Source organism: Taudactylus pleione, unplaced genomic scaffold, assembly GCF_031769625.1.
Source record: "Taudactylus pleione unplaced genomic scaffold, aTauple2 ptg001123l, whole genome shotgun sequence".
Taxonomy (NCBI): Eukaryota; Metazoa; Chordata; class Amphibia; order Anura; family Myobatrachidae; genus Taudactylus; species Taudactylus pleione.
The window spans coordinates 4,113,544-4,141,042 of NW_028285524.1; the positions used below are offsets into that span (position 1 = coordinate 4,113,544).

Sequence of the window (27,499 nt, forward strand, 5' to 3'; positions counted from 1 at the left end):
TTCCTTTCACATGCAACGGCTTTGAGACGTTTTTAATGATGTTTTTGTTTTGGGCATGTGCAGCAGCAGCAGTACAGGCTCGGAAAAGCCTGCGTGTGTGCAAGGAAACATTGTATCCTATACTCCACTGATTTGCAGGGACAGCACAGACACTGCGCGGCAGCCGTCCTTCTCAGTGGATATTCCCAGCGGTAACACGGCAGCCGTGCCACGGAACGTCCCATCAGTTTCCATGTTTAATTACATTTTACACCTGGCAAAAAAACGACCAGTCAAAACCGACAGGTGTTAAATAGCCCACAGGATGCAGCCATACAGTCAGGTAAAGGGCAGCTGGCTGCAGTTCCATCCTAAGCATTAGTGGCAGGTACGTGAATAAGAACCCCATTGTATTAAGTCCATGATTCAGATCCGCTCGCTTCCGCAGGGTCTGTGGGCGTTTTTTTTTTCGTCCAGCCCGCTCGCAAAGCTGTGGGTGTCCACCCACAGCTTGTGCAAGCAGGCTGGAGACCTTCGCGATTATCGCGACCATCGGGCTTGCGACAAGACCCTGGGGTAGGGTCTCGGCTCCGGCGAGCCCGAGTGCACTCCCTGCTCTAAGGGAACGCCTGCGTTTGTGAAGCCACCCCCCCTACAAAACGGGGCGAGCTGTCACTCACCATAGACAGCCGCCCCGTGTTGTAACGAGCCCCACAGCGACTGAAGCTCAGTCGCTCATCGGGGCTCGTGCATGCGCTTGTGAGCGTCTCTGAATTAGGCCCTAAGGACTCCATTTACTACAATCCGCATATTGAATGCAGATTGTAGTGTGATATTAACGACTGAATTCACATTGCGAATTCAGGCAATATCACTGGGATTTACTACAAATATCTTGCAGGGACAGAACATGTGATAAAGCTCTGTCCCTGCGAATTCCATCCGCACACTAGTCACGGTATTTTCGTAAAACATACCGTGACAAAGTGCCCGCGCATGCGCCGACCGGCCGCCGCTGCTTCCCCCCCGGCGCTAAGCCCTGCCCCCGGTGCTAAGCCCCGCCCCCATGATTTTTGTGCAGAATGGTTTCCAAAAAGTTGCACAGTAGGGATCATATACCTAATTTCCTAATTTCAAATCATCCTCCTTCCAAAATTATTTTTGGCAAACTATGTTTGCTATATATTCACATTAAGCTCCCTGTGGTGCTGACCTGAGTCACCAGCACTGAGTGGAGGTGAAGGGTGTTAGAGGATCGCTTTGCGCTACCTCTGTTGTGTTGTACAGAGGCGTCGGGCACTAGGATCTGGAGCAGCCTCCGGGAGGTGCAACCTCTGACCTGCACATGAGGGAGTTACCGCAGGTGCTGTCCTTCTATAACGGACATGTTCCTGAGTGTCTGAGACTGACTGTATATAGCCCACAGATACACTGTGCCACCACTGCTGTGTATATCAAAGATCCTGCTGCCACCACTGTATATCTATAGAGAGTGAGTGCACTAGGCGCACTACAGATACCAGTACAACCCTCTAACGCTCCTAGCTGTTACTGGCTCTTCCTTGCATCCTGTGCCTGCTAAAATATACCATTTACCCTTTGTTGTCCTGTCTCTATTTCTACTGGTTAATAAACCATTCCCTGGTTAAGTTGATATACCCTGGGAACTAACCTCCATCGCACACCGCTGCCACCTGCCAAAGTAATGTCTGCCTACAAGGGGAACAGGGTTTCGAACACACTGACAAATGGCTGGGTCTCAGTGCGACTGCAGGGGTGGTGAATGAGAGTATATCCTCCAGACTTACTATAGTTTGACCTGGTGCAATGTGGAACAGGACAGATACATAAGATTATTCCCCCCTCCCCATAACTTTCCTGTCACTCAGTGGCGTAACTATAAATTTTGCTCCCCCCTGCCAAAAAAGTTTCTGACGTCCCCCCCAATGGAATTTTGGTAAAATTAATACAGGGCCATTTATACGCAATTTGGCTCCCAGTGAAAAAGTTTAAATTACCTGCTCGTTGTCAGGGGTCTCATGCTCATTGCCAGGGGTCTCATGATCATTGCCAGGGGTCTCATGCTCATTGCCAGGGGTCTCATGCTCATTGCCAGGGGTTTCATGCTTGTTGCCAGGGGTTTCATGCTTGTTGCCAGGGATTTCATACTTGTTGCCAGGGGTTTCATGCTTGTTGTCAGGAGTTCCATGCTCATTGCCAGGGGTTCTACTCGTTGCCAGGGGTTTCACGGGAGAAGATGCAGCTTTCTGCATTTTCTCGCGGCAGGGCCAGCATTCCTGGCAGAGCCGTAACTAGACATTTTGGTGCCCTGTGCCAGAAAAAGCTTTGGTGCCCCCACCCCCCAATTGCAGACCAAAAAAAGAGCATTTCCACACTATAGTACCCCCAAATAACAGAGCTGGATTAAGCCCTTGGGGGGCCTAGGGCACTTAAGACCCCCTGTCTCTGAAATCTAATTAATTACTGAATATGAAATAGCAACAAGGGGGGGGTCCCAACTCTTTCAGCCTTGCCTATGACAGCACAGCCCCACACTCATCATCAGGCCTGTCCCCACTTGTAAATTGAACAAATTAAAAAGGAGGGGGTAACATTAAAACTGAGGAGAACAGAAGGGTAATGCAAGGCAGTGGAACAGCATACTATCTCTATATATTTATATACATCAGTATATATATATATATATATATATATATTTTGTGACACAGTCAGGTTAGGGGGTCTCTCTCCTGGGTAGGGGACTCCTTCCTTACACACACAGCAGCCGGGAAACAGTACGCCAGACTGGATTCGAGTACAAGCTGGTCGGCGCCAGTCTTGTGCAAAACAGAAATAACAAAAAGAAACCATAAACATAAATCCTAGCCCTGGCTGGGCTCTAACTTTACAGGTGGTTCCCTCACTACCAGAACCTGGCAAGGCCTAATGCCCTCACCAGCAACAAAGGCACAGCACAACACTCACAGATAGGTTTTTCCAGTGTCTCTGAGCAAACTCCCTGTCTGCTCTCCCAGGTGAGACACTCAGCCCTAAACACACTAGGCTTATATTGGCCACTCTCAGGTGGAAACCCTAACAAGCCTGTTACCAGGCTGCCAGACCCAAAACCTGGAGTGGCTGTGGGTGGAGCCCTCCCTCTCCTCTCACCCACAACCCCCAGGTCCCAAACCGGCTTTTCAAAAAGCAGAGACTCAAGCCTGCTACACTGCAGACTTTCTCCTGGGGGTTTAAAACACATAAGACAGGAATCTGGGACAAATGTACCTGCCATAGACCACTTTACCAGTGATCCTATCACATATCCCCCCCCTTTGTTTCGACCTGTGGGGCGGAACAACTGAAGCCCCCAAACAATGAACGCGTGACAACGCGTCAGCATTGGCCAGCTGGCTTCCTGGCCTGTGTTCCACTGAAAATTTAAAAGTTTGTAACGCCAATAACCATCTTGTAATTCTCGCATTACTGTCCTTATTTTCGGACATCCACTTCAGAGGGGCATGGTCAGTGATCAATTTAAACTTTCTGCTTAGATAGAAAATAGGGTGTTCCTCACCCTCCTTGTTCTGGGACGGGACTGCTCCTATACCTACTTCTGATGCATCGGTTTGTACTATGAATTCCCTGTCAAAATTATGAGTCATCAGGACTGGTTGGGAACACAACGCTACTTTCAACTCCTGAAAAGCTTTTTCTGCCTCACGACTCCATTCCACCATGACTTTTTGTTTGCCTTTGGTCAGGTCAGTCAGTGGGACTGCCATGGTGGCAAAGTTGGGTATAAACCTCCTGTAGTACCCCGTAATTCCCAAGAAGGCTCTCACCTGCTTCTTATTCAGAGGCCGCGGCCAGTTTTGTATGGCATCAACCTTATTGAGCTGAGGCTTTATCAGGCCTCTGCCAATGGTGTATCCCAGATATTTTACTTCCTCCATGCCTAGACAACACTTTTTTGGGTTGGCTGTCAAACCTGCCTTATAGATGGAGTCCAACACTGCTTGTACCCTGGGTAAGTGAGACTGCCAATCAGGACTATGAATGACCACGTCATCCAGATAAGCAGCCGCATACCATCTATGGGGCCTTAGAATCCTGTCCATCATTCTTTGAAAGGTAGCAGGTGCCCCATGTAGCCCGAAGGGCAACATCTTGTACTGAAACAAGCCCTCTGGCGCTGAAAAAGCTGTCTTTTGTTTGGCGCTCTCGGTTAACGGTACTTGCCAATACCCTTTGGTTAGGTCAAGAGTGGTTAAATACCTTGCCGTCCGTAGTCTCTCAATCAGTTCATCCACTCTTGGCATCGGGTAGGCATCGAATTTTGAAACACTGTTCAACTTTCGGAAGTCATTGCAGAAACGCACACTCCCGTCGGGCTTTGGAATCAACACAATGGGACTTGACCATTCACTATGTGATTCTTCAATAACCCCTAACTCTAGCATATGTTTAATTTCTTTCGACACCGATTCTCTTTGTGCTTCTGGTAACCTATAGGGCTTTAGATTAACTTTAACCCCTGGGTCAGTGATGATGTCATGTTTAATGACCGAGGTTTTCCCAGATACGTCAGAGAACAGCACCCTATTTCTGATCAGAAACTCCTTGACCTCTTGTTGTTGAATTGCCAACAGGGTTTTTGCCACTGTCACTTCGGGAACTAAGGGCCCTGGATTTACTGGAGGGGCTCGGACGGCCGACAGTACCGTTCTATCTTTCCCCTTCTTAGTCACCTGATATAACAAATCCTGACACATTGCCATGTGGGGATAGGACAAAGGAATATCAGGGTCTACAGGTTTACCATCAACTACTTTTACATTCTCCTGGCTTTTACCAAAGTAGGGTCATTCAACTGCTCCACGGCAAAGACCTCTCTTCTGACCTCTAAATCAGGCAGACGATCAACTGGCCCAACAACACTTCCCACCTCAATGGGAGGCACATCAGTTGGCGGGCCACCGTCACGCTCCGCATTCTCTAGTTCGCCAACCATAGTAGAAAAAGGGAATAACTCAGACGAAACTCCCTCCTCCACTACATCGACAACCTTCACAAATGGATCGGGGTTGTTCACTTCTGGAACAAAACGGCTTTCCCACAACTTCCAGAAGTGAGCAAAGTCTCTCCCCAATATTGCATCGTACATCAGACCATGCACCAAACCCACAGAAACTATAGCAGAACCACATGGTGTCTCGATGTTCACCTCGGCAGTAACATAATATCGAGTATCCCCATGTATGCAGGTCACACCAACAGTTTTCCCTTTATGCCTCAAGGGGTTCACCAGCTAAGCTTTCATAAGTGTCACCAAGCTACCAGAGTCTAACAGTGCCTCTACTCGGTTGCCATCTACAGCGAGTACACACATGTGCTTATCAGTCTCAGCCTGCCGGTCAGCCGTACAGGCTGTCTGTGCAAAGAAAGAAGCCCTGCGGTAGACATGAGCAGTATCACATTGCATAGGTTCAGTTGTAAGTGAACAATTAGCGGCAATATGGCCAAAGTCACCACATCGGAAACACAGAGTCATATTAATGTCTATTCGTTTACGGGGAAAGAACCTTCCTGGCCTGTCAGGCCTGTCTCCAGGTTCTACACCCTCAGTCTTAGGTACATTTCACCGCCCAGCACCCTTCTCCCCTGGAACAGTCTTACCAGTGTCTGTGGGAGTTCGCCGGTGCGCCATCGGGGCTCGGTGGGGCATACTCATCAGCTCCTCAGCCGCCACGTACCTCTCCACCAGCTCGACCAACTGGTCCGTGGACTTAGGGTCTGCATGGCTCACCCACTTGCGCAGAGTCACAGGTAATGATCGCATGTACCGGTCCATCACGACCCTTTCCACGATCTGTGGTCCCGTCAGCATCTCGGGCTGTAGCCATTTTGAGGACAGATGGACGAGGTCATGCATCTGTGAACGTGGAGGCTTGTCCATATGGAACTCCCAGCGGTGGACCCATTGGGCACGAACAAAGGTGGTGAATCCCAAGCGAGTTAGGATCTCCTGTTTTAGTTTTTTATAGTCCTTGGCATCAGCCAGGCATAAGTTGAAATAGGCCTTTTGTGGCTCCCCAGACAGAAAAGGTGCCACCAGACTTGCCCACTGCTCCTTGGGCCAACTCTACCTTTTGGCCGTTCTTTCAAATGCGGTGAGGTAGGCCTCCACATCATCGCCCGAAGTCATCTTTTGGAGGAAGTGACTGGCTCGTATGGAGTGAGTGGTGGTGGGAGGACCAGTAGTAACATCTCTGGGCTGGGCAACCAGGTGCTGTACCACCTCTTTTATGGCCTGGCTGTTTTCCGCTAAGGCCTGGCTGTTTTCCGCTAAGGCCTGGCGGGTTTCCTCGATGGCGACCTGTTGTTGCCTCTGGGCTGTCTCCAAGGCCAACAGTTGCACCCTGGTGGATTCCTGCTGAGCCCAGGTAGCTTCCTGCTGAAGTTTGTTCATCTCCTGCTGAGCTCTGGTAGATTCCTGCTGAAGTTTGTTTGTCTCCTGCTGAGCTGCTGTAGCTTGGAGCAAGGCCTTAATAATGTCCTCCATTTTGTCCTGGGGTGTAGGTTGGAAGCTGAACCTTGCCTCTCTGAGCATTGGCTGACGCCTCCTCTATGGGACTCCAAGGACACAGTGTTATTTCCACACTCACCAATTGGGTGTCTGTCCCTTTAATTTCTAAACGGAAAGTTTTCCTCTCGCTGCAACTTCAGTGTGTGTGGTTGCCCGCATTCTCCACCATATTGTGACACAGTCAGGTTAGGGGGTCCCTCTCCTGGGTAGGGGACTCCTTCCTTACACACACAGCAGCCGGGAAACAGTACGCCAGACTGGATTCGAGTACAAGCTGGTAGGTGCCAGTCTTTATTGTGCAAAACAGAAATAACAAAAAGAAACCATAAACATAAATCCTAGCCCTGGCTGGGCTCTAACTTTACAGGTGGTTCCCTCACTACCAGAACCTGGCAAGGCCTAATGCCCTCACCAGCAACAAAGGCACAGCACAACACTCACAGATAGGTTTTTCCAGTGTCTCTGAGCAAACTCCCTGTCTGCTCTCCCAGATGAGACACTCAGCCCTAAACACACTAGGCTTATATTGGCCACTCTCAGGTGGAAACCCTAACAAGCCTGTTACCAGGCTGCCAGACCCAAAACCTGGAGTGGCCGTGGGTGGAGCCCTCCCTCTCCTCTCATCCACAACCCCCAGGTCCCAAACCGGCTTTTCAAAAAGCCGAGACTCAAGCCTGCTACACTGCAGACTTTCTCTTGGGGGTTTAAAACACATAAGACAGGAATCTGGGACAAATGTACCTGCCATAGACCACTTTACCAGTGATCCTATCACAATATATATATATATATATATATATATATATATATATATATTGTGGTAGAAGCACTGGAGAAGTGTGGAATGGCTTCTATGTATGTCCTAGGTTCCTGTCATGTCGGCTTTAGAGAAAGGCCGGTTTGGGTCCTGGGGGTGTGGATGTGAGGAGATGGAGGGCTCCATCCACAGGCCACTACAGGTTTTGGGCCTTTCAGCCTGGTAACAGGCTCATTAGGGCTTGCAGCTGGAAAAGGCTAATATAAGCTGGCTTTGTTTGTGGCTGAGTGTCTCACACCTGGGAGAGCTGGCAGACTAGCCTGTTCAGAGACACTTGGTTACTTTCCTTGTAAGTACTGTGCATGTGTTTTGTTGATGGTGAGGGCAATAGGCCCTACCATTATTATAGAGAGGGAATCTGCTGTATAGCTAATGCCCAGCCGGGCTAGGACTTATGTTTATGTTTTGTTTATGCTTATATTCATTTGGCACAATAAAGACTGCCGTCGACCAGTTTGTACGAGAACCCCAGACTTGCAGTGGCGTCACAAGGCGGGTGCGGGCTGCACCGAGTGTCATCCTCCAAGGGGGTGACATAAAAAAAAAACACACTTCACCCACCGTCACACAGCTGCCTGCACCCTCCCCCACTGTCAATGAGATACCCGTCCCGCAGGGCCGCTGAGAGAGGCGGAGCATATCAGTGGCCATGCAAGGAGCTGGGTCCCGGGCAGGGGATCCGCCCGCTGCCCGCCCACACCCCACCAACTTTTGCGGCAACCGCCCGTCCCGGACTGTCATGCTGGAAGGTTTCTTTTTTATTTTAAGACAGCGCGCGGCGCGTGACTGCGCCGCCGCTGCTGAAAGAGAGGAGCTCAGGAGCCCGCTTCCCGTCACTACTCCACCCACCGCCACCGCTGCTGGAAGAGAGGAGCCTTCAAGAAGAAGGTAAGTGAAACAAGGTGGCTGTCTGAGGATAAAAGGCTGGCTGGCAGAGGACACAGAAGGGGGGGAAGGCTGGCTGGGGACACAAGTGGGGTAAGGCTGGATGGGGACACAAGTGGGGGAAGGCTGGCTGGGGGCACAGAAGGGGGGGTGGATGGCTGGGGACACAGAAGTGGGGCCTGGCAGTCTGGGGACACAGAAGTGGGGGAAGGCTGGCGTCATCATGCCCCCCGGGTGCGCCCGGCATTCTGGGATGAGCACTGCAGTGTGAGTATTTGACTTTTGGACTGGTAAGGGGGGAGAGAGCGTGGAGCTTCGCACCTTGGTCCTGATTTTGTTTTGGTGGCGGTGGGAGTGTCACCATGAGTTACAGCACCGGGTGACACCAACCCTAGTGACGCCTCTGCAGACTTGTTTCCTGTTTCTACAGCTGCTGTGTGTGTAAAGAGGGAGTCCATCTACCCCAGGAGAGGGACCCCTATTCTGACTGTGTCACATTATATACACATACACACTGATATAGATATATATATATATATATACACTGTACATATACACATGGATCCAGGCTGCCAGTACTAATAAGCCCCTCCTCACACAAGTACACATTGGCTTCTCACTGTGATCCTCACTGACAATATGGCTCATGTACAGCATAGAGTGCAGGGTAAGGAGAGGTTAGAAACGCTACCCTATGCCCACCCCAGCCGTACTGCCCCACTTTAGCTGCTTACCATTCCTGTTCTGCTTTCCTCAGCGCTGCTGCTGCCTGTCTCTTCCCCCTGCACACTTGCTCCTCTTGGATTGAGGCGGCTGAAGGCAACGATCTTCAAAGTTATTGGGGGAGGTCATGTCACCATGGTCGGGGGGGTGGTGTCTTGTTTGATAGGGGCACTATACATTAGACAAGATGAGGAGGAGGCGGAGCGCACGGGGCAACCTATCTACGGCCCTGGTTCTTGGCGCTATGCGCTAGCCTAACAGACGCTAGAGGTCCAGTAGGACCTCTGGAATCTGTCTCCTCCTAGGCGGCGGCCATTTTTGGAGGGCAGTTTTCAGCAGATTTCATGCAAACTGCTAGCCCGCATGGAATCTGCAGTCCCCAAGCCACAGCGCCCCACAAGCCTCCGTGCCCCCAAGCCACCGCAGGGGCTGCTGTCTCCATATTACTAGATATTATGGGCCACATTGTGATGTGGTTGCTCTTCTTTTTAATTCTCCCGGTAGACATAAAAATTTTAACTTTGTTGGTTCACACCTTGGTAACAGAGGTGGTCTCTTGGCAGTGGATTGCTTACCCCATAGCTAAATTTGGTTATGGGACCAGCCAGAGGCGGATCTACTGTGAAATTAAGGAGGCTTAAGCTTCAGGGACCCTAAGCCCAGAGGGGCCTGAAGCAAATTTTGCTGTAATAAGTGAATTTTTCAACAAAATCAATTGAGTTTTTTAAGAGTGTGTTATTAAAATAAGGTTATTTTTAGAGATGTGCGGTTTGGTTCTCAAGAAATTCGAATCCACCCGAATTTCGTGAATCCGGGTAAATCTGAGTCGCGGTTCTAATCTCCTGAGGAGATCCGGGGAAATCCAGGTCGCGGTTCTGATCTTTTTGCGGTTCGGAATTCAGATTTGAAATCCGAATTTTGGGTTTTGATTTGCATAAATTACATGATTTTAGCTGTTTTTAAAACTTTTCTATTATTTTATTATTACAAATCCAAATCCAAAGCCAAAACCAAAACACTTGAGGGTGGTTTGCAAAACCAAATCCAGATCCAAAACCTTAAAGGAGATATAGATCCAAAACCAAAACATGGGTGTCGGCGCACATCCCTAGTTATTTTAGTAATAGAATCATAAGCCTGTGTGGAGTTTGTATATTCTCCCTGTGCTTGCGTGGGTTTCCTCCAACACTCCAAAAATATACTGGTAGGTTAATTTTCTCCCAACACAAATTAATCCTTGTGTGTGCGTATGATAGGGAGTATAGAATGTAAGTTCCACTGGGGCAGGGACTGATGTGAATGGCCAAATATTCTCTGTAAAGCACTGCAGAATATGTGTGCGCTATATAAATAACTGGTAATAATAAATAAAATAAGCCAAAGGGTTGAAGTACTTAATATTGACCTTAAAATATGTTCTACAGTAGTGCATGTAGGGGGGGTTTCTGAGAACCCAGAAACCCCCCTCCCCCCCATCAGTAATGGCCGGCAGACACTCTATCTACAGCTCCTACCAGAGGATGGCTCTTATGAGCAGGCTGGGCGCAGAATAGAGAGCTGCTGTCAGTGTTACTGCTGAGTGCAGTACTGCTAGGTGCCACTAGATGCTCCCATCTCTATTTGTGCTGTCACCTCTGCCAGACGTCGGGGGGGGGGTGGGGGGGGGGTTTCTACATCTATCTATCTTCAGTCTCTCACTCTCTGGGGGGGTTTCTACATCTATCACTCTATAGTCTCTCTCTCTGGGGGGTTTCTACATCTATCTATCTTTAGTCTCTCTCTGTCTGGGGGGTTTCTACATCCATCTACTCTCTGGGGGGTTTCTACATATATCTATCTACAGTGTTTCACTCTGTGGTGGGTTTCTATATCTATCTATCTATCTATCTATCTATCTATCTATCTATCTATCTACAGTCTCTCCCTCTGGGGGGGTTCTACATCTATCTATCTATCTATCTATCTATCTACAGTCTCTCACTCTCTGTTTTTTTTTTACATCTATCTATCTACAGTCTCTCACTCTTTGGGGGGTTTCTGCATTTATCTTCCTACAGTGTCTCACTCTGGGGCGTTTCTACATCTATCTACAGTCTCACTCTCTGAGGGGTTTCTACATCTCTGCCATTTGGGCCTCAAGGTCTTTGCAAGGGCAGCAAGGCCCTTTGGACCTTGTTGGATGTTGCCCTATTGTTACTGGTTGCAAAGGGGTCCCATAACAGTTCAAGCTTCAGGGTCCCAAAAATGTAGATCCGCCACTGGGACCAGCAAAGCTGCTCTTAGTCTAGCCAACCGACCCACACCCCACTTTACTCTCATAAGGGGCCTCTTCTGGGCATACGTGGTCTGCAACAAGGGCTGATTGCCTGTTGTCGGGCCCCCTCTTCTCCTGGTCCCGTATCAGCAGCACCCTGCATCTCATGTACTGGCAACCCTGTCTCTTGCCAGAGAAATCCACATTACTATTTTTTTGTCAGAACTATGGACTGTTCTGTGTTGAACAGATGTCAGTGGATAATGAGACTTAAGGCCCCTACAGACTACACAATATCTTTAACGATTTGGCTGATTCCGACACATCGGAACGACAAATCGTTAAAATATATGTAGTGTGTATGCAGTACATGGTGTAGTGTGCGCTCCCGTGGTGTCGTCAACCTCATCGCCTGATCTTATGTGCAGCATGTAAGATCAGTCGATGCGGCTGACAATCCCATGCAGCGCTAAGCGGGGGGCCAGCATTTTGGGCGGTTGGGCACCAGATCTCCCAGTGTGTATGGACCGCCCGATATGTTGGCGCTTCAACGCTGGGATCGTCGGCGAGATCGCTGGGTACACACATCGTTTAGTGTGTACCCAACTTTATATACATATTTATTTAAAAAGTTCAAATTGCCTGCAAAATGTAATCCCCAGGATGTATGTAAAGTGTCCGACAACAAATATTGGAGATTCCGATTGCACTACTTGCCCCCATAGGATTATATGGGGGCTGCTATAAGCTATACATTTCAAAAGTTACCGGGAGAGGGACTGATAGGATCCCTACCTGCCATGGGCGCTCGCACATGCATGGTCTAATGACCATGCATTCGCAGTAGCACAGCCACCGCCAAACCAGCAAGTAAAATGATCGCATTAATGTTCAGCTTACTTTTACACATCGTAGGGACAGGCCTCTATCAGAGATGCTATCCCTGCGTGATTCCTGTGCCGGCCATACCGAATTTCTTACTGCCATGATAAGTGGCAATAAGAACTTATGATTAATTATAGGGACCAAATCCCGATACTTACTAAACAGGCTTCTTAGGCTTTTGAGGGAACCCTCCCAATGTCTAATATGTCTACTGGTTTGGGGACAGCTGAGAGATATGTCCCACTAAACGTGGCCCCATCAATTCCACACAAAGCAGTGGCAAGTGCTCACAGCACTGAAGGGGTGTGTGTAGGGTTCTGGAAGAGAGTTGGGGGGCATCCCAGTGCTGCCATAGCTCTGTGCATGCCCTTAGTGTGACGTGACAATTGTGTGTACATAGGGCCTGATATAGAGATGTATGCTAATGCTTTCGCAGCTGCTGTGCTAAGAGACATTAATGGCGTAGCCAGCTGGAAATGTACGGAGACGCCCACCGGCAGCTTAGCAGATCCAAGCAAACGCCTACAAAGACGCAGCCACCGTCGCAGATCATTCGATTAATTGGCTATCTAAGCAGCTCTATGGTCATGCAGATTGGCTGCCTGAGCTGAGACACCGGAACCACTTTATATGCATACGGGATCGCAGACGCAGGCTACGAAACGCCCCGACAATACCCGGGACACACCTGTGGTTTTTTTTGCTGCTACTCCCCGTTACCTCCCACAAACGGTCCCTGACTGTCAATCACTTTGCAAAGTCATCCTCACAGCGAGCGGCACCGTAAAGGTACCTTGACGTATGCGCAGTACGACCGTGACGCATGCGCAGTCGGCCGATAATCAGTCGACTGCGTAAATATCGGAACATCTCTGAATCAGGCCCATAGTGCACAGCAGCATACTGTATATCCCAGTGTTGGCTAACCTTGACAGCTGTTATGGAACTACATAACCCAGCATGCACTGCTACAGTTTTTCTATTAGGGCATGCTAAAACTGTGGCAGGACATGCTGGGATATATAGTTCCACAACAGCTGGAGTGTCAAGGTTAGCCAACACTGGTATATCCCAACTTCCCATTGGAACAAAAGTATCTATAACAAGACAGTGGAGAGGTGTGGATCGGATATCGGCTTCTGGCAGTCTAGTGTAATCAGACTAACAACAGCTGATATCTGGATGGTTGCTATGGGTTACAGAGCAGCATTGCCATATGCACCATTAAATAGTCCCCTATAGGTTTATTGCACTGCCCTTGCTTTCAGTCAAGGGACAAACTTTTATTTCATTTGACGGTTTGACCCAATTAATTCACAACCCTTTATGATGTCATACTGAACCCTCAATATAGACAGATGAAGTATGTCCACAATATATAGGTGTTGTGTGTACTGCAAGATGCCTATAAACCTGCATGCAGTTTTGGAGAAATATACGCCCTTCTAAAACTTTCAGACTTCTCATGACCATTAGGAAAGTCTTTGGAAACTATCTGCAATCACGACTCTCGGGACATGAAGAAGAGATTTTTGGCACTGGATAAATAACTAAAATAGTCACTGCTAAGGGCTCAGACTGTGTGATTCCTATCTGTGTAATTCACACAGCATTCAGATAACTCACATTGTGGCAGTCATACATATTTGATGAATATGATTCATATACAATCACTGCAGAGGTGGACTAGATGTTTAATGTCTATTAAACGCGTGTAATGTGTTACAGTGCACCAGATTACTCCTGGTGCATGCCATATGACCCAGTTAACTGAACCAGATGACTGTGATGTATTAAAGCCATTAGGAGCCACATATTGCAAAAGAGTTTGCAGATCTCAGACTTTCTAACCCCTTCAATGTCAAGGGGACGTGGGGAAACACTCTGCAGCTGCTGTGAAGGGGTTAATATTGGCACTTACTAGGTCGGGAGATAGGTCTATTATATGCCGGTAGACTTGGCCAATTCCCGTGATGCTTAGGGACAAATGTTATCAAAGAGCTTTCCCAGCTTATTTCAGTTCAGAAATAAAAAAATGATTGTATGCTGCCCTACAATTACATTCTTCTTGTTCTTTTAGCAGACTTCCATGCCCACTTCATTACTTGTGTGTGTGTATATATATACAGCTAACCGATCACCAATAAGGAGAAGAAAGGAAAACGTTTTGTCGCTGCTGATTGCAGGTTCTGGAAAAGTATATTGTATTAAAGCACTAGGGTGCATAGGCAGCATAGACATTTGCTTATTTAAACTATTTAAAGTAATGTTAAAATATGTAAATTGTATTTTATTGTTATTATTAAGGTTTTTCTTTACATATTATGCAGCGTTGTACAGAGAATGTTTATTCCACCACATTATTCCCTGCCCCAGTCTCAGTTGTCTACCACGCAAATACATACAGTACACTCTATCATCAGAATCCAGTACATTTATAAACCAGGGGTGTGTGAGAGGTGTGGTTACACACAGCGCAGGGCCCTGGGGGTCTCACCATCGCTGCCCCATGGACCCTGCATCTAGCTACCAGGGTTACAGCACTGTTTGGACTATATGAATTGTACCCCCAAACCTCGGTGGAACCAGATACCCTGTTACAACACTGTTTGGACTATATGAATCATACCCCCAAACCTCGGCGGAACCAGCAGTAATGAGCAGACTTTTTACATACATTTTTGTAACGAGTTTGGTATTTATTATACCCTCCCTTTGCAAAATTCTATACCACTCCATTTTTTTACCAAGATTCTGACAACACAAGATACACAAGATTATGACAACTCCACTATAGTACATAGGTTTTTGTTCATTCTGCGCCTGATTCATGTTTGTATGCAATGGCGATGTTCACGCAACTGAGCGATTATCTGCTGACTCTGCATGCACAGCGTTCGGACAGCGCACACGTCAAGTTAACTTTGCGATATCGCTCACAGTAAGGATGTAATCACAAAGTGATTGGCAGAAATGGACCGTTTGGAGGTGTCAACGAAGAGTGGTTGGAAAAACGCTGGCGTGTCATGGCTGTTTTCAGGGCGTGTATCCGTTATCAGCTGCAATCGTGTAATTAGTGAAACATGGCTCCTGTGATGCTAGCGCAGCGGCCAATCTGCGTAGCCATAGGGCCACCCCAGCAGTCCTCTTGCGTATAGTCTGCGTATGTGTATGTATTTGTGAATGAGTTTGCGATAGCTCCGGTGGGCGTCTATCTTCTGTTCTAGGCAGAAGCTTCACTTGCTAAGATTAGCAGTTCCAAAGTCTAAACAAACTGCAATTGCTAATGTAATTGTATACAAACAAGAATTAGGCCCTTGGTGCAGTCCACTCCTGATGTTTTTCCCAATGGGATATTGTGCAATGACTCCAGCTTTTCCTGGGCTCTTGCCCCTGCGGTCCGCCCCTAGCTACAACTCAGTACACTATCATTTCACTAGGTATCAGTGAAATCAATGAGGCACTTCATGACTCAGGCCTTAGTGCTTTTCGCTAGTGCCAAGTGACTCATTTACATCAATATTGATAATACTCAACATTCATCTAGCCCCAGGGTACCATCACTGGGCTTACACACCCATGACACTCCAGCTGGACGGAACAGTTCAGTGCGTCCACATGTTGTGGTCTAAACAATCTGTCATCAGTTGCGTTCTCTGTCCGTGTGCGCATTTCTGATTCAACGCATGCGCAATTGCCGATTTCTTTCTACAGCACATGCACAGTCTGCTGCAATCCGCAAGATGTGTCCTTACACCCCCATTGTGTCCCACTCAGAATCAGGCCCACTCTGTGGAAGTGACAATTATGCTTTAAGCCACAATATAATGCTTATGGCCATCTATACTGGTTAGCTGAGCCCCAAGCTGCAATGCTTGAAGACTAGTTTGTTTCAAGTCGGCCAAAGTGCCCATGTGCGTGGCCAGCTTACGGCTGCCTTTCATAGAGCGGTGTATTTTTAGACGTGGCCTAAGTGAGGAAACCCAACATCACTAGATGACTACGTGAGCTCATTCTTCAACCCGTTCAGTACCCTGTTCTGTGGTTGTCTCAAGAGTGGTGCGATGAAGAGACACTTCTAGTGGGACTGTCCTACTGTTAAGACTTTACAATATAGAACGTTTAATGAAGGGTACATTACAGATACCTGTTAAACCTATGGACTTATACATGTACTTATCCAAAGACATCTAGTACTATGATAAACTTAGCCACATAGATATTGACATGGACTAATTTATGTATCACAATTTTATTACAACATTGCATCTGGGGATGAATGGGACAGGTGTGAGGCGGTGGCCAAACTTAAGTGTTCTACTTTCATCTGTCCCCTTATTCATTTATCTTTCTGCATATCACTGAAAGCATTCCCTCTATGCACACTAACTAATAAGATCCACAAATCTCACCACGCAGCCACTGGAGTCCAGCTTGCGATCGGAAACACAGCGGAAGTTTTTGCTGCACCCTCCGTTCCCTTTGGAGCAATCCCGGACAGGACCAAAGGAGTCGAGCAGAATCTCAAGGTTATCAAAGGAGGAGGAGGTCATCAGCTCCTCTCTGCGGGCAAAGCAAACAATAGGGGAAGGAGGCAGGGAGCAAGATGATAGATAGGAAGAGACAGGGAGGAAATACATCAAATCAAGGAAAGCTAGAATAAAAAGGCCGCATGTCAGTGAAAGGGGCAGGAGAGAGGTCAGTGCGGGGGGGAAAATAGATTAAGGGAGAGGGAAAGGATTGAGACAGAGGCAAAAAGTGAGGGATGTGTTGATAAGAACATACAAATCATCTGGCAGAATTGCTGCCTCTGTAAGATAGTAGCTGTTTATGAGGGCGAGTCACAAAGCATGCATTGCACCATAGAGCCATTATTTACTAGCACTACTTGTCCCTGATACCAGCAGGTCCATTAATCAGAGAACAGGGAAAGGTTCTGTACACTGCCATTATGCCTCCCCTGTGTATCCCCACGCACTCACCTGACCTCCACGGCATCCTCCATGACAGTCATGTCTGTTTTACACTTGGCTGATGGATTTATGGCCAGTTCGGCTGGGGGGATGACAAAGCTCTTACTGAGCGGGAGCCACATCCCCTCTCCCAGAGTGTAAGTAAATCTGTGTCAAAAGACGAAAAAACATGTCAAAGGCTCCTTCTTCCATAGATATGCACGCACAGGTAAAGTACTCTTTATTGCAGCATTTATAGTAGCTCCCTGGGCTCATCATTGAGCATCAGTTTAATAGCTCTTTATGACATTGGATGAGCTATGGCTTGTTGTGACATCTGTAGCGTACACAGAAGCCCATACTCCATCAGTATTAATGCGTCCTGGAGAGTGGGCAAACTGCGCAATAGTTATGAGAATGCAATCTATCAATATCAGAAGGACACTCTGTTCTCAGCACGGAACAGAGGCCAATTATTTGTGTTCGGAGTCACAGCCTCTTGGGGGTATGGACAGTTGAAAAATTGGGGGAATCTAGGCCACGTTCCAGATATTCCTAAATCGCTCTCTAATCCACTCCCCAATTAGTAACGTTGGGAAGTATGGGCACATTTTAGTATGTTTAATGTAGAAGATGCACCTATTATTATTATATATTTTTTATTATTATTGTTATTATTATTATTATTTTATTATTATTATTATTATTTAGGCACCACAAAGTGAAGAGGTGATGATGTGATTTGTGCTGAATCATGTGTTTATGGTCACGCGACTCAAACACAGTTCTGTTGTATCGACAGTTTTCGGAGCATGTCTATGCCTGCACCTGCGATCCTGTACGCAGTACTCCAACATCTCTGTTACGGCGGCCATTCTGTGCGACCATGGGGATGCTCACAAGTTGGAATATCAACTGATCTGCGACCAAAGCTGCGTCCTTTGTGCGGAGTGGGAGTGGCTTGGATTTGCGAAGCAGCCAGTGGGCGTTTCGATACAAATGCCGGCGGCTGCTACGTTTGCATTTTTTTGCGCACAGCCGCTGTGTACAATCTCGCAGCTGCAGGGGCATTAGTGTACATCTCCAAGTCAGGCGCCCTAAGTGCGGTCGCATCGCTTGGAAATAGATCCACATCTTGGCAGCATTTATGCGTCCGCACCGCCCCTCCATCCATCTGCTTATTAATGTAGCAGTTATCACTATCAGCGCGCATATCCAATAGGATGCTCTGGGCAGCCTTACTCACTGCAGGGTGTGTGGACGCAGCACCCTTTGAATGCTCCGTGCAGCACTGCAGCAGGGCTCCTGGACGCAGGATGACGTTCCAGGCAAGCCAGATAAAGGGACTGTGAGACATGACTTAGCCACCCCCAGGGCCCTGCACCCTGGGTGATGGCACCGGGCGCACACCCCTCCCTACAGCCCTGAGTCACTAAGACTGTTTAGAAAAGCAACTCCCCCCTATCATGGCAATCTGCTCCTGTAAAGTAAAAAAAGTGGACATACGAGTTAAATATAACCTCCTTCAATATTAGCTTGTACAGAATTGTATGGATATTCGCCATACAAATGACTTGGACAAAACCTGACTTGTTATGGCTCTGAGGAAGTTCCTGGAGGTCATGACTGAAATTTTAGTCCTTGACTGATGTCAGCCTGCGAGGTGCTGCAGATAGATGTGAGGGATAGTTTTGACTGTGACAAATACATTGCAGTCAGTTGACAGAGGATGCTCGGAGCTGTGAAGGTCAAGGGATGATCTTACTGTAAAGCCCACACTTCCAGAACGTCAGATATTATCACACATTGTCCTATGTACACTAAACCGTATACAGGGCCTGATTCACAGATGGACGGATTTGCAGAGACGCACACAAGCAGCTGTGCAAATCCGTCCATCTCAGATGCAAATGCAGAAAGAGGCGTCAGACACCTCCTTCCTGCATTTGCAATCCCTGCACTGTGACTGACATCGCAGGCTGTGATCACCATCGTGACCGATGCTCGCGTTGGTTGCTCTTTAGGTTAGGCTGCGGGAGCTGAAGCTTCCCACAGCCTGGCCAGTGCCTGGTCACACAAGAGGCCAGGAATTTGAGTCCGCTGACGCAGACCCTGGCCTTGTCTCTCCCAGAAAACGGAAGCGACACACCCCTGTTTCCAGCGACCAGGCACGTCCCCCAAATGCTGCAACATGACAATCATGTTGTGGCTTGGGGAGTCTGCGAGCGTGATTGCAGGACCCGTTCTGCACATGTGAAGGCGCAGACCCCTAACCATCGGAGTTGTGCGTTCATCCTCGGATGAACGTACATCTCTGAATCAGGCCCACAATTCACAGATACAGACCTAGAACGCAGTGCGATGATGATCTTATGATGTTATACCTGAATATCTTATCTGCTGGCTGCTCCCCAAGGACCAGGTCAAATCCCCTCTGGAACATGGTGTAAGGCCATGGGCTGCAATTGAATGGCAACAATAAGTACATAGGTAAGATTAGACCAAATGATGACTGTAGAACCTTCACTCTTAGGTTTCATAATCACTGTGTGTTCTTATAGTAATCATACTTTCTAGGTGAACAAGACTGTAGGGTATGTACATAAATGGGGATTACATGAGTCGCCATCTTTGCTACTTTATCGCTTCTGCCACCTGTCAAAAAGTATTTATTACACAATAATTTTAAATTCTTCTACGGTCAGCTTTGTCAAGACCATTGTATATGGAGTTAGTATCTGTATACATATAGAACTAAGCATTGACACAGTATAATAAGTGTGTAGTCTCAACTACATAAGGAGACGTCATTTCCATTAGTCACGCATGTATGCTAGATCTGCCTGCATGGTGGAGGCTGCCATATTTGTAATGTAGTAACGTCAGTGGTTCTGGCTTCTTGCACTTACCCCTGGTTGGTTCCCCACTCGTTACGTATACAGAGGTGTTTGTGCACTGGATCCCTCATGTATCCCTCATGGCATAAACACTCCCCTGGAATTAGAAACAGGAGTTCTGTACAGTATATGGAGCATGATAATACATGACAGGGTAAGGATACAATTTCTAGGTATACTCTATATCGTCAATGTTCAATTCACATGTACAAGATTGACATGAAACCAATGCATCATAAGAAAGACTCTACTGATATACATGTAATATGTAGCTGGCAGAAAATCCTGCACTGATAGTCACTCGGGTAAATAATATTACCTGTATCGGGGTCACATAAATGCTCGCAGGGATCTAGAATCCTCTTTGCACAGAGATCCAGTGCCCAGGGACCACTAGAGTTCATCTGGGAGAAGAGGACCACCTGGGCAGGATTCAGCCAATCGCTGGCATCTAACTGGCTGCCCTCCAGCAGGATAAAGCGACTTCCTATTTTCAAGGGGAAAGTAAGTGACAGTTATTGAAAACAATACTGGAACATTTCAACAATGATTTAGAACATCGCTTTCACCCCGTCTCCTTTCCTCGCCGGCATCCTGTACCCAACCATTCCGCAGCACTTGGCAGAAAATATTTCATCATTCACATCATTTCCTGCTCCCATATTTTGTCAGAAGCCAATTAACCTACCACAGGGGTGGACCAACTCCATCACTGCTGCGCTGTGGATACACATGAATCTGAATCGCTCGTGGTAGCTGAAAGCTGTGCATGCAAGCTCTGACGATTGCGTAGTTGCTAAAAAGTGTGAGATCCGTATGCAAAGCGGACTTGCTCTGAATCGGGCCTTCTGTGTACAGTATAGTGGTATGTGTGGGTGCTATATAAAGAGTAATACTCAGAAAGAAAACCTGCGGCCGGCATGGCTTCGTACTATAGCTACATATTTGAAGGCTAGAAAGACTGTTAAGCTCCATACACACCGAGCAATCAGACAACTATCAGATATCGTTGTCTGATCGTCCTGTATGTGCTGGATATTCGATATCGAACATTCAGCACATGTACCAACACCCAAACCACTATAACGACCAGCGGTCAATGATCGCTATCGACCAGGTTGGCCTGCATGCATGCGCGATTATCGATATCGACCATCCGAGCCTTCGCATCGACCATCTTTTGGGGGTTGGAAGGGCCCAAAAACAGGACGATATGAACGATATCATTATCGTTCATATCGTCCTGTTATATCTGACCCTGTGTGCGCAACGTTAGGATGATCAATGAGTAAAAATGCCGCACTGGTTCAACTAAGCGGAGTCTGAGAACGGAATCCAGACATATAAAACATTTTTATCATGGGTGATTTTCAGGAGTCATGCAGCAGGCCTGCCAACTGTACAGATATACATATGTTATCCATAACCACACTCTTGGCATTGTATAGGTTGTTCCTACCAACTTTTATGGTATATACTGACCATCAGCAATGAGATGTTCTGGTACATGAAGAGTAATCCTCACAATCAAGGGGCAGCTGATATGGGACGAACACACCAAACCAATAACACAGCTGGTTATACTGAGGAGCGTCAGAGTCATCTTGTTGACGGGACTTCGAGGTGAGCCTACTGCTGAAAACAACACATAAGTATGAAAACGTGAGCAAATCCTACAACTGGCACAGTCTCTATGTCATAGATCAAGTTATAAATTATAGATCACTATAAAAAAAGAATGTCAGTTGCTTATAAAGTTACTAGTTTACACATATATGATGTATTATCTAAAATAAAGAGTTTCTCTATGAGGCCAACCTTTTTTCCTCATGTAGATCAGAGGACATAAATAAAGGCATGTATATTGTGTTCAGGGCCGGAGCTACCATTAGGCAGCTGCCTAGGGTGCCCCAACCTGGGGACGCCTCTTAAACCACCTAGCACTAAAATTAAAGATGTCTTTGAAAGCTGCCGTCGCCTAGTCCCCATACTTTCACTTGGTTCAGCCATTCTTCAGAGAGGCAGGCAATGTCATTCTAAGCTCTGCTACTACAGCACTGTAGCACAGTATTTTACAACTGATCAAGTAATTTGGGCATCAAGGATCAGTCACATCATTCTCATACTAATAGATGCAGATATGCAAAGTAATGTGCTTATGGTACAATGGTTAAAGTAGAACTGACACCTACACGGAAACATACTTTGTACGTGCTCAACTGTCCATTCCCCAAATTCTGCAAAGGGGACCAGTGATGATGTGTTAACACCCAGGTTTGCAGCATAGTCAAAAGTGTAAGGTCAACGCAACAATGAAAGCAGCTACTTAGTGCTTATTGTAAAGTGTGGGTTCTGTATGCATTTGTGACCATGCAACAGGACACGAGACTAACACTTCCAAGCAACATTAGAAATAAAAAATAGCTAAGAGTTTTATATCAACGACCTTTATGGGTTACGTTATGTTTAAACAGAAATTCAAATTACCCACTTTTGGTAACTATGGGCCTGATTCAGAGGCGCTCGCTATTTGCGAGCGCTCGCTCTGAATGAGGCCGCTCGCACAGCTGTGGGTGACTGCGACCATCGGCACTGCGAGGAGACCCTAAGGTAGGGTCTCAGCACTCGCAATGCCGAGTGGACTTCCTGCTCTAATAGAGCAGGAAGTCCACTACTGACATCACGAGTGATGTCAGTAGGCCGCCCACAAACGGCAGGCGTTCCTTCGGGAACGCCTCCGTTTGTGCAGCCATCCCCACTACCCGCCTACAAAACGGGGCGATCTGTCGATCAACATCCACAGCTGCCCCGTTTTGTTGCGAGCCTCGGAGCGAGTGAAGTTCTCATTCTCTACAGGGTTTGCGCACGTGCGCCACCATCGACCCGCTTGCGAGCGCTATCCGCTTGCGAGCGGGTGTGAATCAGGCCCTATGTCCCTTTAACATCATGAACAGATAATCATTTGATAGTGCAGATAGTTAACTTGTTTCTCTGAAACCAAAACTTAACACAAACTTTAGACTTCAAGAGAAACAAGAAAAAAACAAAAGCAAAAGAAGATTGCACAGCAAAACTATACATATATAATATATACCAGCGACCCGCCCCAGCTTTGCATGGTAGCATTTCATCTTGCCACAGCCCCTTGCGTCTCATAACAACCTACGCCATGTCACCACAGTCCCCTGCATCTCACCAGAGCCTCCTGCTTCTTACTCCTACCCCCTGCATTCACCACAGCATCCTATATTTCACCACAGCCCCTTGCATCTCACCACAGGCCCCAGCTTTTCAATCCTGCTACGGGTTCTTACCACAGGCCTCTGCATCTCACCACCACCCCCTACATTTCACTCCTGCCCCTTGCATCTCACCAGTGTCACCACAACCCTCCCTGCTGCTGCCATGCAGCTGGCTGGGGCCCGGGCACTGGGATGTGTTGGGAAGGGCAGGAGGATCATGGATGAAAGATTTGTATTGCAGCTACTGTAAGCATTATCAGCATCATGCCCCTGGGGCTGGGGCACCTGTGCATATTTCCGCAGCCTCCATGCGCATCCCTCCCCAGCTGCCGAACATGGCGATGAGCAATGTCCTCTTTGCACAATGTACCCTGTATTTCCTAGTCTTCCTGTTGAGCTTCCTCGCCATGGTGCCCTGTCCTATAACAGAGCTGACATCCATGGGACATGCCTCCTGTTCACAGAGGCGTGTGGCTGAGCGGTAACATCACGCTGGAGAGGGAGAACTTCACAGTGGAGGAGTGGTGGCTGGATTCCACCCACAGGTTCAGCATAGGGATGGAGATCGGAACCCGATGGTTACTAACCATCAATGTTTTATAACGATGGTAGTGGGTTTACCATTTGATGGCGGTGGTCGCATGTTTGCCACTATCGAATGGAAATCATTCAATGGTGTTCCATTGGCTGTTTTTTTTTATAATTCATGATAGCTATGTCTACCCTAGTCCCTTCCTGGCTACTGTGACTACATCAGGGCATCTTCATGGGTCGATTAGAGGCTGTCTCTCACTCTCTCACACTCTATCTGACTCAGACGACACTATGCCCAGTCCCTGACTCCCTCCCCTCTCTAGGCTACTGCTAAGCAAAAGGACATCATCTAGCTCTGATTGGCTGTCACTGTCTCAAAGAGCCAATAAGAGTGCAGCCCTTGGCCCTGCAGTAGCAGTCACTCACCCACACACACAGCACAACAGTTTTTACTGTGACTTGCTTCAAACGAAGCCTCAGATGCTCTCTTGCTGTTTCAGCACCCTGGCCAGCTCCTATATATCAGCTTGGTGCAAGATTTTTTTCTGTCACCTGCTTAACTAAAATCGTCACTGCTCGACTCTTTGTCACAGATGAATGGTTCATACACCTAAACCTTCCAAGCCCAATGCTGTATAAATGAGTGAAAACCTAATCAAAAGCCGTCCAGTTGTTCAAGAGATTAGCCCAAACAAACAGGCAGACCCCTAAACCGGGGACTTTATTTTATATATAGAGAGAAGAGATATATGTAAAATATAAATATATAAAAAAGAAAAACACTATATACCAGCCTTTGTTAACACTGTAAAAGTAATCTCAACCACAGATAACTGTCTGACTAACCTCGACTGCGTCTCCGGCTACGAGAAGGATCGGTATAGAAGGTTAGCTGAGTCTCGCTATCCATTTCCCCACCGCACTCTGCTTCAGGGTTGAGGAAGGCCGAGCCTGCTGTAAGATACAAGCCAGTGTCTTTGGATAAGCATGATTAAAATAGGATTCAAAGGGAGGTATAGTGTAAGATCAATGCAATAATCTAATGAAATAAACTCTCACAAACATATTCCACATCTTGAGGGGCCAGTAAAAAATAGCAGAATGACATACTTCCAAAGCCGCTGGCCGTTCAGAGATTAAAAGAAGCACAAAAGAATATGTCAAGAAATCTTATGTAGCTGGTAGCAATTGTCTCTTTATTATGTGTCTCCTATTGCATCTAGTTTCCAAAGCAGTAGTTAGAGACGTTCCTGCAGGGTGGCCTGCGGGCTAGTGGAAGATAGCCATTGGCTACTTGTTGGAATGTGAAAATGGCAGGAAATTGTCTTATTAACACATCACAATTTTTCATCTTAATTACACTCAAATCAAGGGCAAAAGAAGGACGATTGCACCAGTAAGAGTCACAGGACTGAACTGGTGAGGAAACTCAGGACACTGAGCCTGATTTAGCAGCGTACGCAATTGCAACTACATATGCAGATCATCTGATTGTTCAGCACTGTACAAGCGTATGCACCCCACTGCGCGTGTGATGCGATCGCACAGCGATTACGCACGCAGATAGGAGTCCATCGCAGAGTGAGTGACAGGCCGTGAGCGTTTGGGGGTGGTGACGGGGGAGTGGTTGGAGGAACGCAGGCGTGCCTGTCCATTTGAATGCCATTTCATGGGTGTGCATAGATTAGCCACTGCGATTGCACACACAGCCTGAGTACTCACTGCGTGCGACGAGACTTGCAAATTCTGCGATGGGTCAGACCTGTTGTAATTGTGCTTGACAGGCCAATGTGCTTTGATGGTACCGATGTATACGCCGGACTGCGAGGTATTATGGATGTGAGAAGCAGTAGTGGGCGTCTCTATGCTGGCTGAGCTCTGGCAGACATAGCATATTTTTGCAGCTTAATTGCGTGCGATTACACAGCTGCGATCGCAATTGCGATCTGTACTGAATCAGGCCCACAGTCATTTAAATAAAACATTGAATTGCTCTAGTGTAAAATACGCTATTGGAGTATATATTTATGAATATTACAGAGTGATGCTTTAAATATATATATTATAAAAATAATAAAGAGGAATAATAAAGAAGATGCATTTATTTTTATATTCCTTTATGACCACAGGCCCCAAAGATAGAGCACATAATGTCGACACCAAAAATGTCGAGAGGTATGATGCCGACATTGTCAAAATGTAGAAAGGCAACAATGTTGATGTAAGCTGTCGATATTGTCAGAATTAGAGTTAGGCTGTGGGAGGAGGTTAGGCTGTAGGCAGGAGGATATGGTCTGGCTGCAGAGGGTGAGGTTAGGGTTAGGCTGCAGGAGGAGGTTAGGGTTAGGCTGTGGGAGGAGGTTAAGGTTAGGCTGTGGGAGGAATTTAGGGTTAGGATGCGGGAGGTTAGGGTTAGGGTGCAGGGGGGAGGTTAAGGTTAGTCTGTGAGGGATAGGTTAGGGTTAGGATGCGGGAGGTTAGGGTTAGGCTGCAGGAGGGAGGTTAGGGTTAGGCTGCGGGAGGAGGTTAGGGTTAGGCTGTGGGGAGGAGGTTAAGGTTAGGCTGTGGGGAGGAGGTTAAGGTTCGGCTGTGGGGGTAGGTTAGGGTTAGGATGCGGGAGAATAGGGTTAGGCTGCAGGAGGGAGGTTAGGGTTAGGCTGCGGGAGGAGGTTAGGGTTAGGCTGTGGGGAGGAGGTTAAGGTTAGGCTGTGGGGAGGAGGTTAAGGTTAGGCTGTGGGGGATAGTTTAGGGTTAGGATGCGGGAGGTTAGGGTTAGGCTGTGGGGTGGAGGTTAAGGTTAGGCTGTGGGGGGTAGGTTAGGGTTAGGCTGCGGGGAGGAGGTTAAGGTTAGGCTGTGGTGGTAGGTTAGGATGCGGGAGGTTAGGGTTAGGCTGCAGGGGGGTGGTTAGGGTTAGGCTGTGGGGGTGGTTAGGGTTAGGCTGCGGGAGGAGGTTACGGTTAGGCTGTGGGGAGGAGGTTAAGGTTAGACTGTGGGGGTAGGTTAGGGTTAGGATACGGGAGGTTAGGGTTAGGCTGCAGGGGGGTGGTTAAGGTTAGGCTGTGGGAGGTTAGGGTTAGGCTGTGGAAGGGGCAGGTTAGGGTTAGGCACTAGAGGAAAGGTTAGGGGCAGGGATTAGGGGAGAAATTCTCAACCGAATGCCTGAGAATCGGAGGTCTGACCCTGAAGTCCCAGTCGGAGCATCTGCAGCCACCAGCTGGTTAGTCATGGCTGGGCCACCAGGCACAGTATGTTGACATAATATGGCAACATTTCATCACTATCTACATGATGAATGTCGACATGGTCAACACTGACATGATGACATGTCGACATGATCTATATCGACATTATGACTGTCGACAGATCATACCCATTGTCCCTGGCATACCTGTCTTTTACTGAAGCTTTTAGCAGTGCCCCTCACATGCCTGGTTACCACTGGATGTCCCAGTAAATCATCAGCATTAACTATTTACTCTTTATTTATTGTTTCCACTCTTTTTTTTTCTTTTTAACTTTTCTGTATTAAACTATTTTGTAGACAAAAAGTCACATACCTCTAGTTACTTTCATGTGAGAGGGGAAGACTATTTAAAAATAAACCATGAGAGCTATGGAAATAAAGGGAATACATTAAACGGTAGAATGGAGAAGGGCAGTGAGACAAGGTGCGTAATGGCGGCATCTTACATGAGCGGCAGTTACACGAGCGGAGGTGATTCATTGGAAAATGAGCAGTTAAAT

General features: G+C 47.4%; 1 protein-coding gene across 2 annotated transcripts in view; it reads right to left on the reverse strand.

The window, feature by feature from the left end:
* ASTN1 (astrotactin 1) overlaps positions 1 to 27,499 on the reverse strand; it is a 408,165-nt gene that overhangs the window by 85,072 nt on the left and 295,594 nt on the right. The window contains exons 5-11 of one of the 2 annotated variants that reach the window (XM_088461906.1): positions 24,601 to 24,708; positions 21,461 to 21,610; positions 20,298 to 20,465; positions 19,991 to 20,075; positions 19,466 to 19,540; positions 17,112 to 17,249; positions 16,542 to 16,692 (exon numbers count right to left, since the gene is read on the reverse strand). In XM_088461906.1, the coding sequence (XP_088318032.1) occupies positions 16,542 to 16,692; positions 17,112 to 17,249; positions 19,466 to 19,540; positions 19,991 to 20,075; positions 20,298 to 20,465; positions 21,461 to 21,610; positions 24,601 to 24,708 (875 nt within the window). Of the gene's footprint in view, positions 1 to 16,541; positions 16,693 to 17,111; positions 17,250 to 19,465; positions 19,541 to 19,990; positions 20,076 to 20,297; positions 20,466 to 21,460; positions 21,614 to 24,600; positions 24,709 to 27,499 lie in introns of both variants that reach the window. The other variant, XM_088461905.1, reaches the window with a different exon arrangement.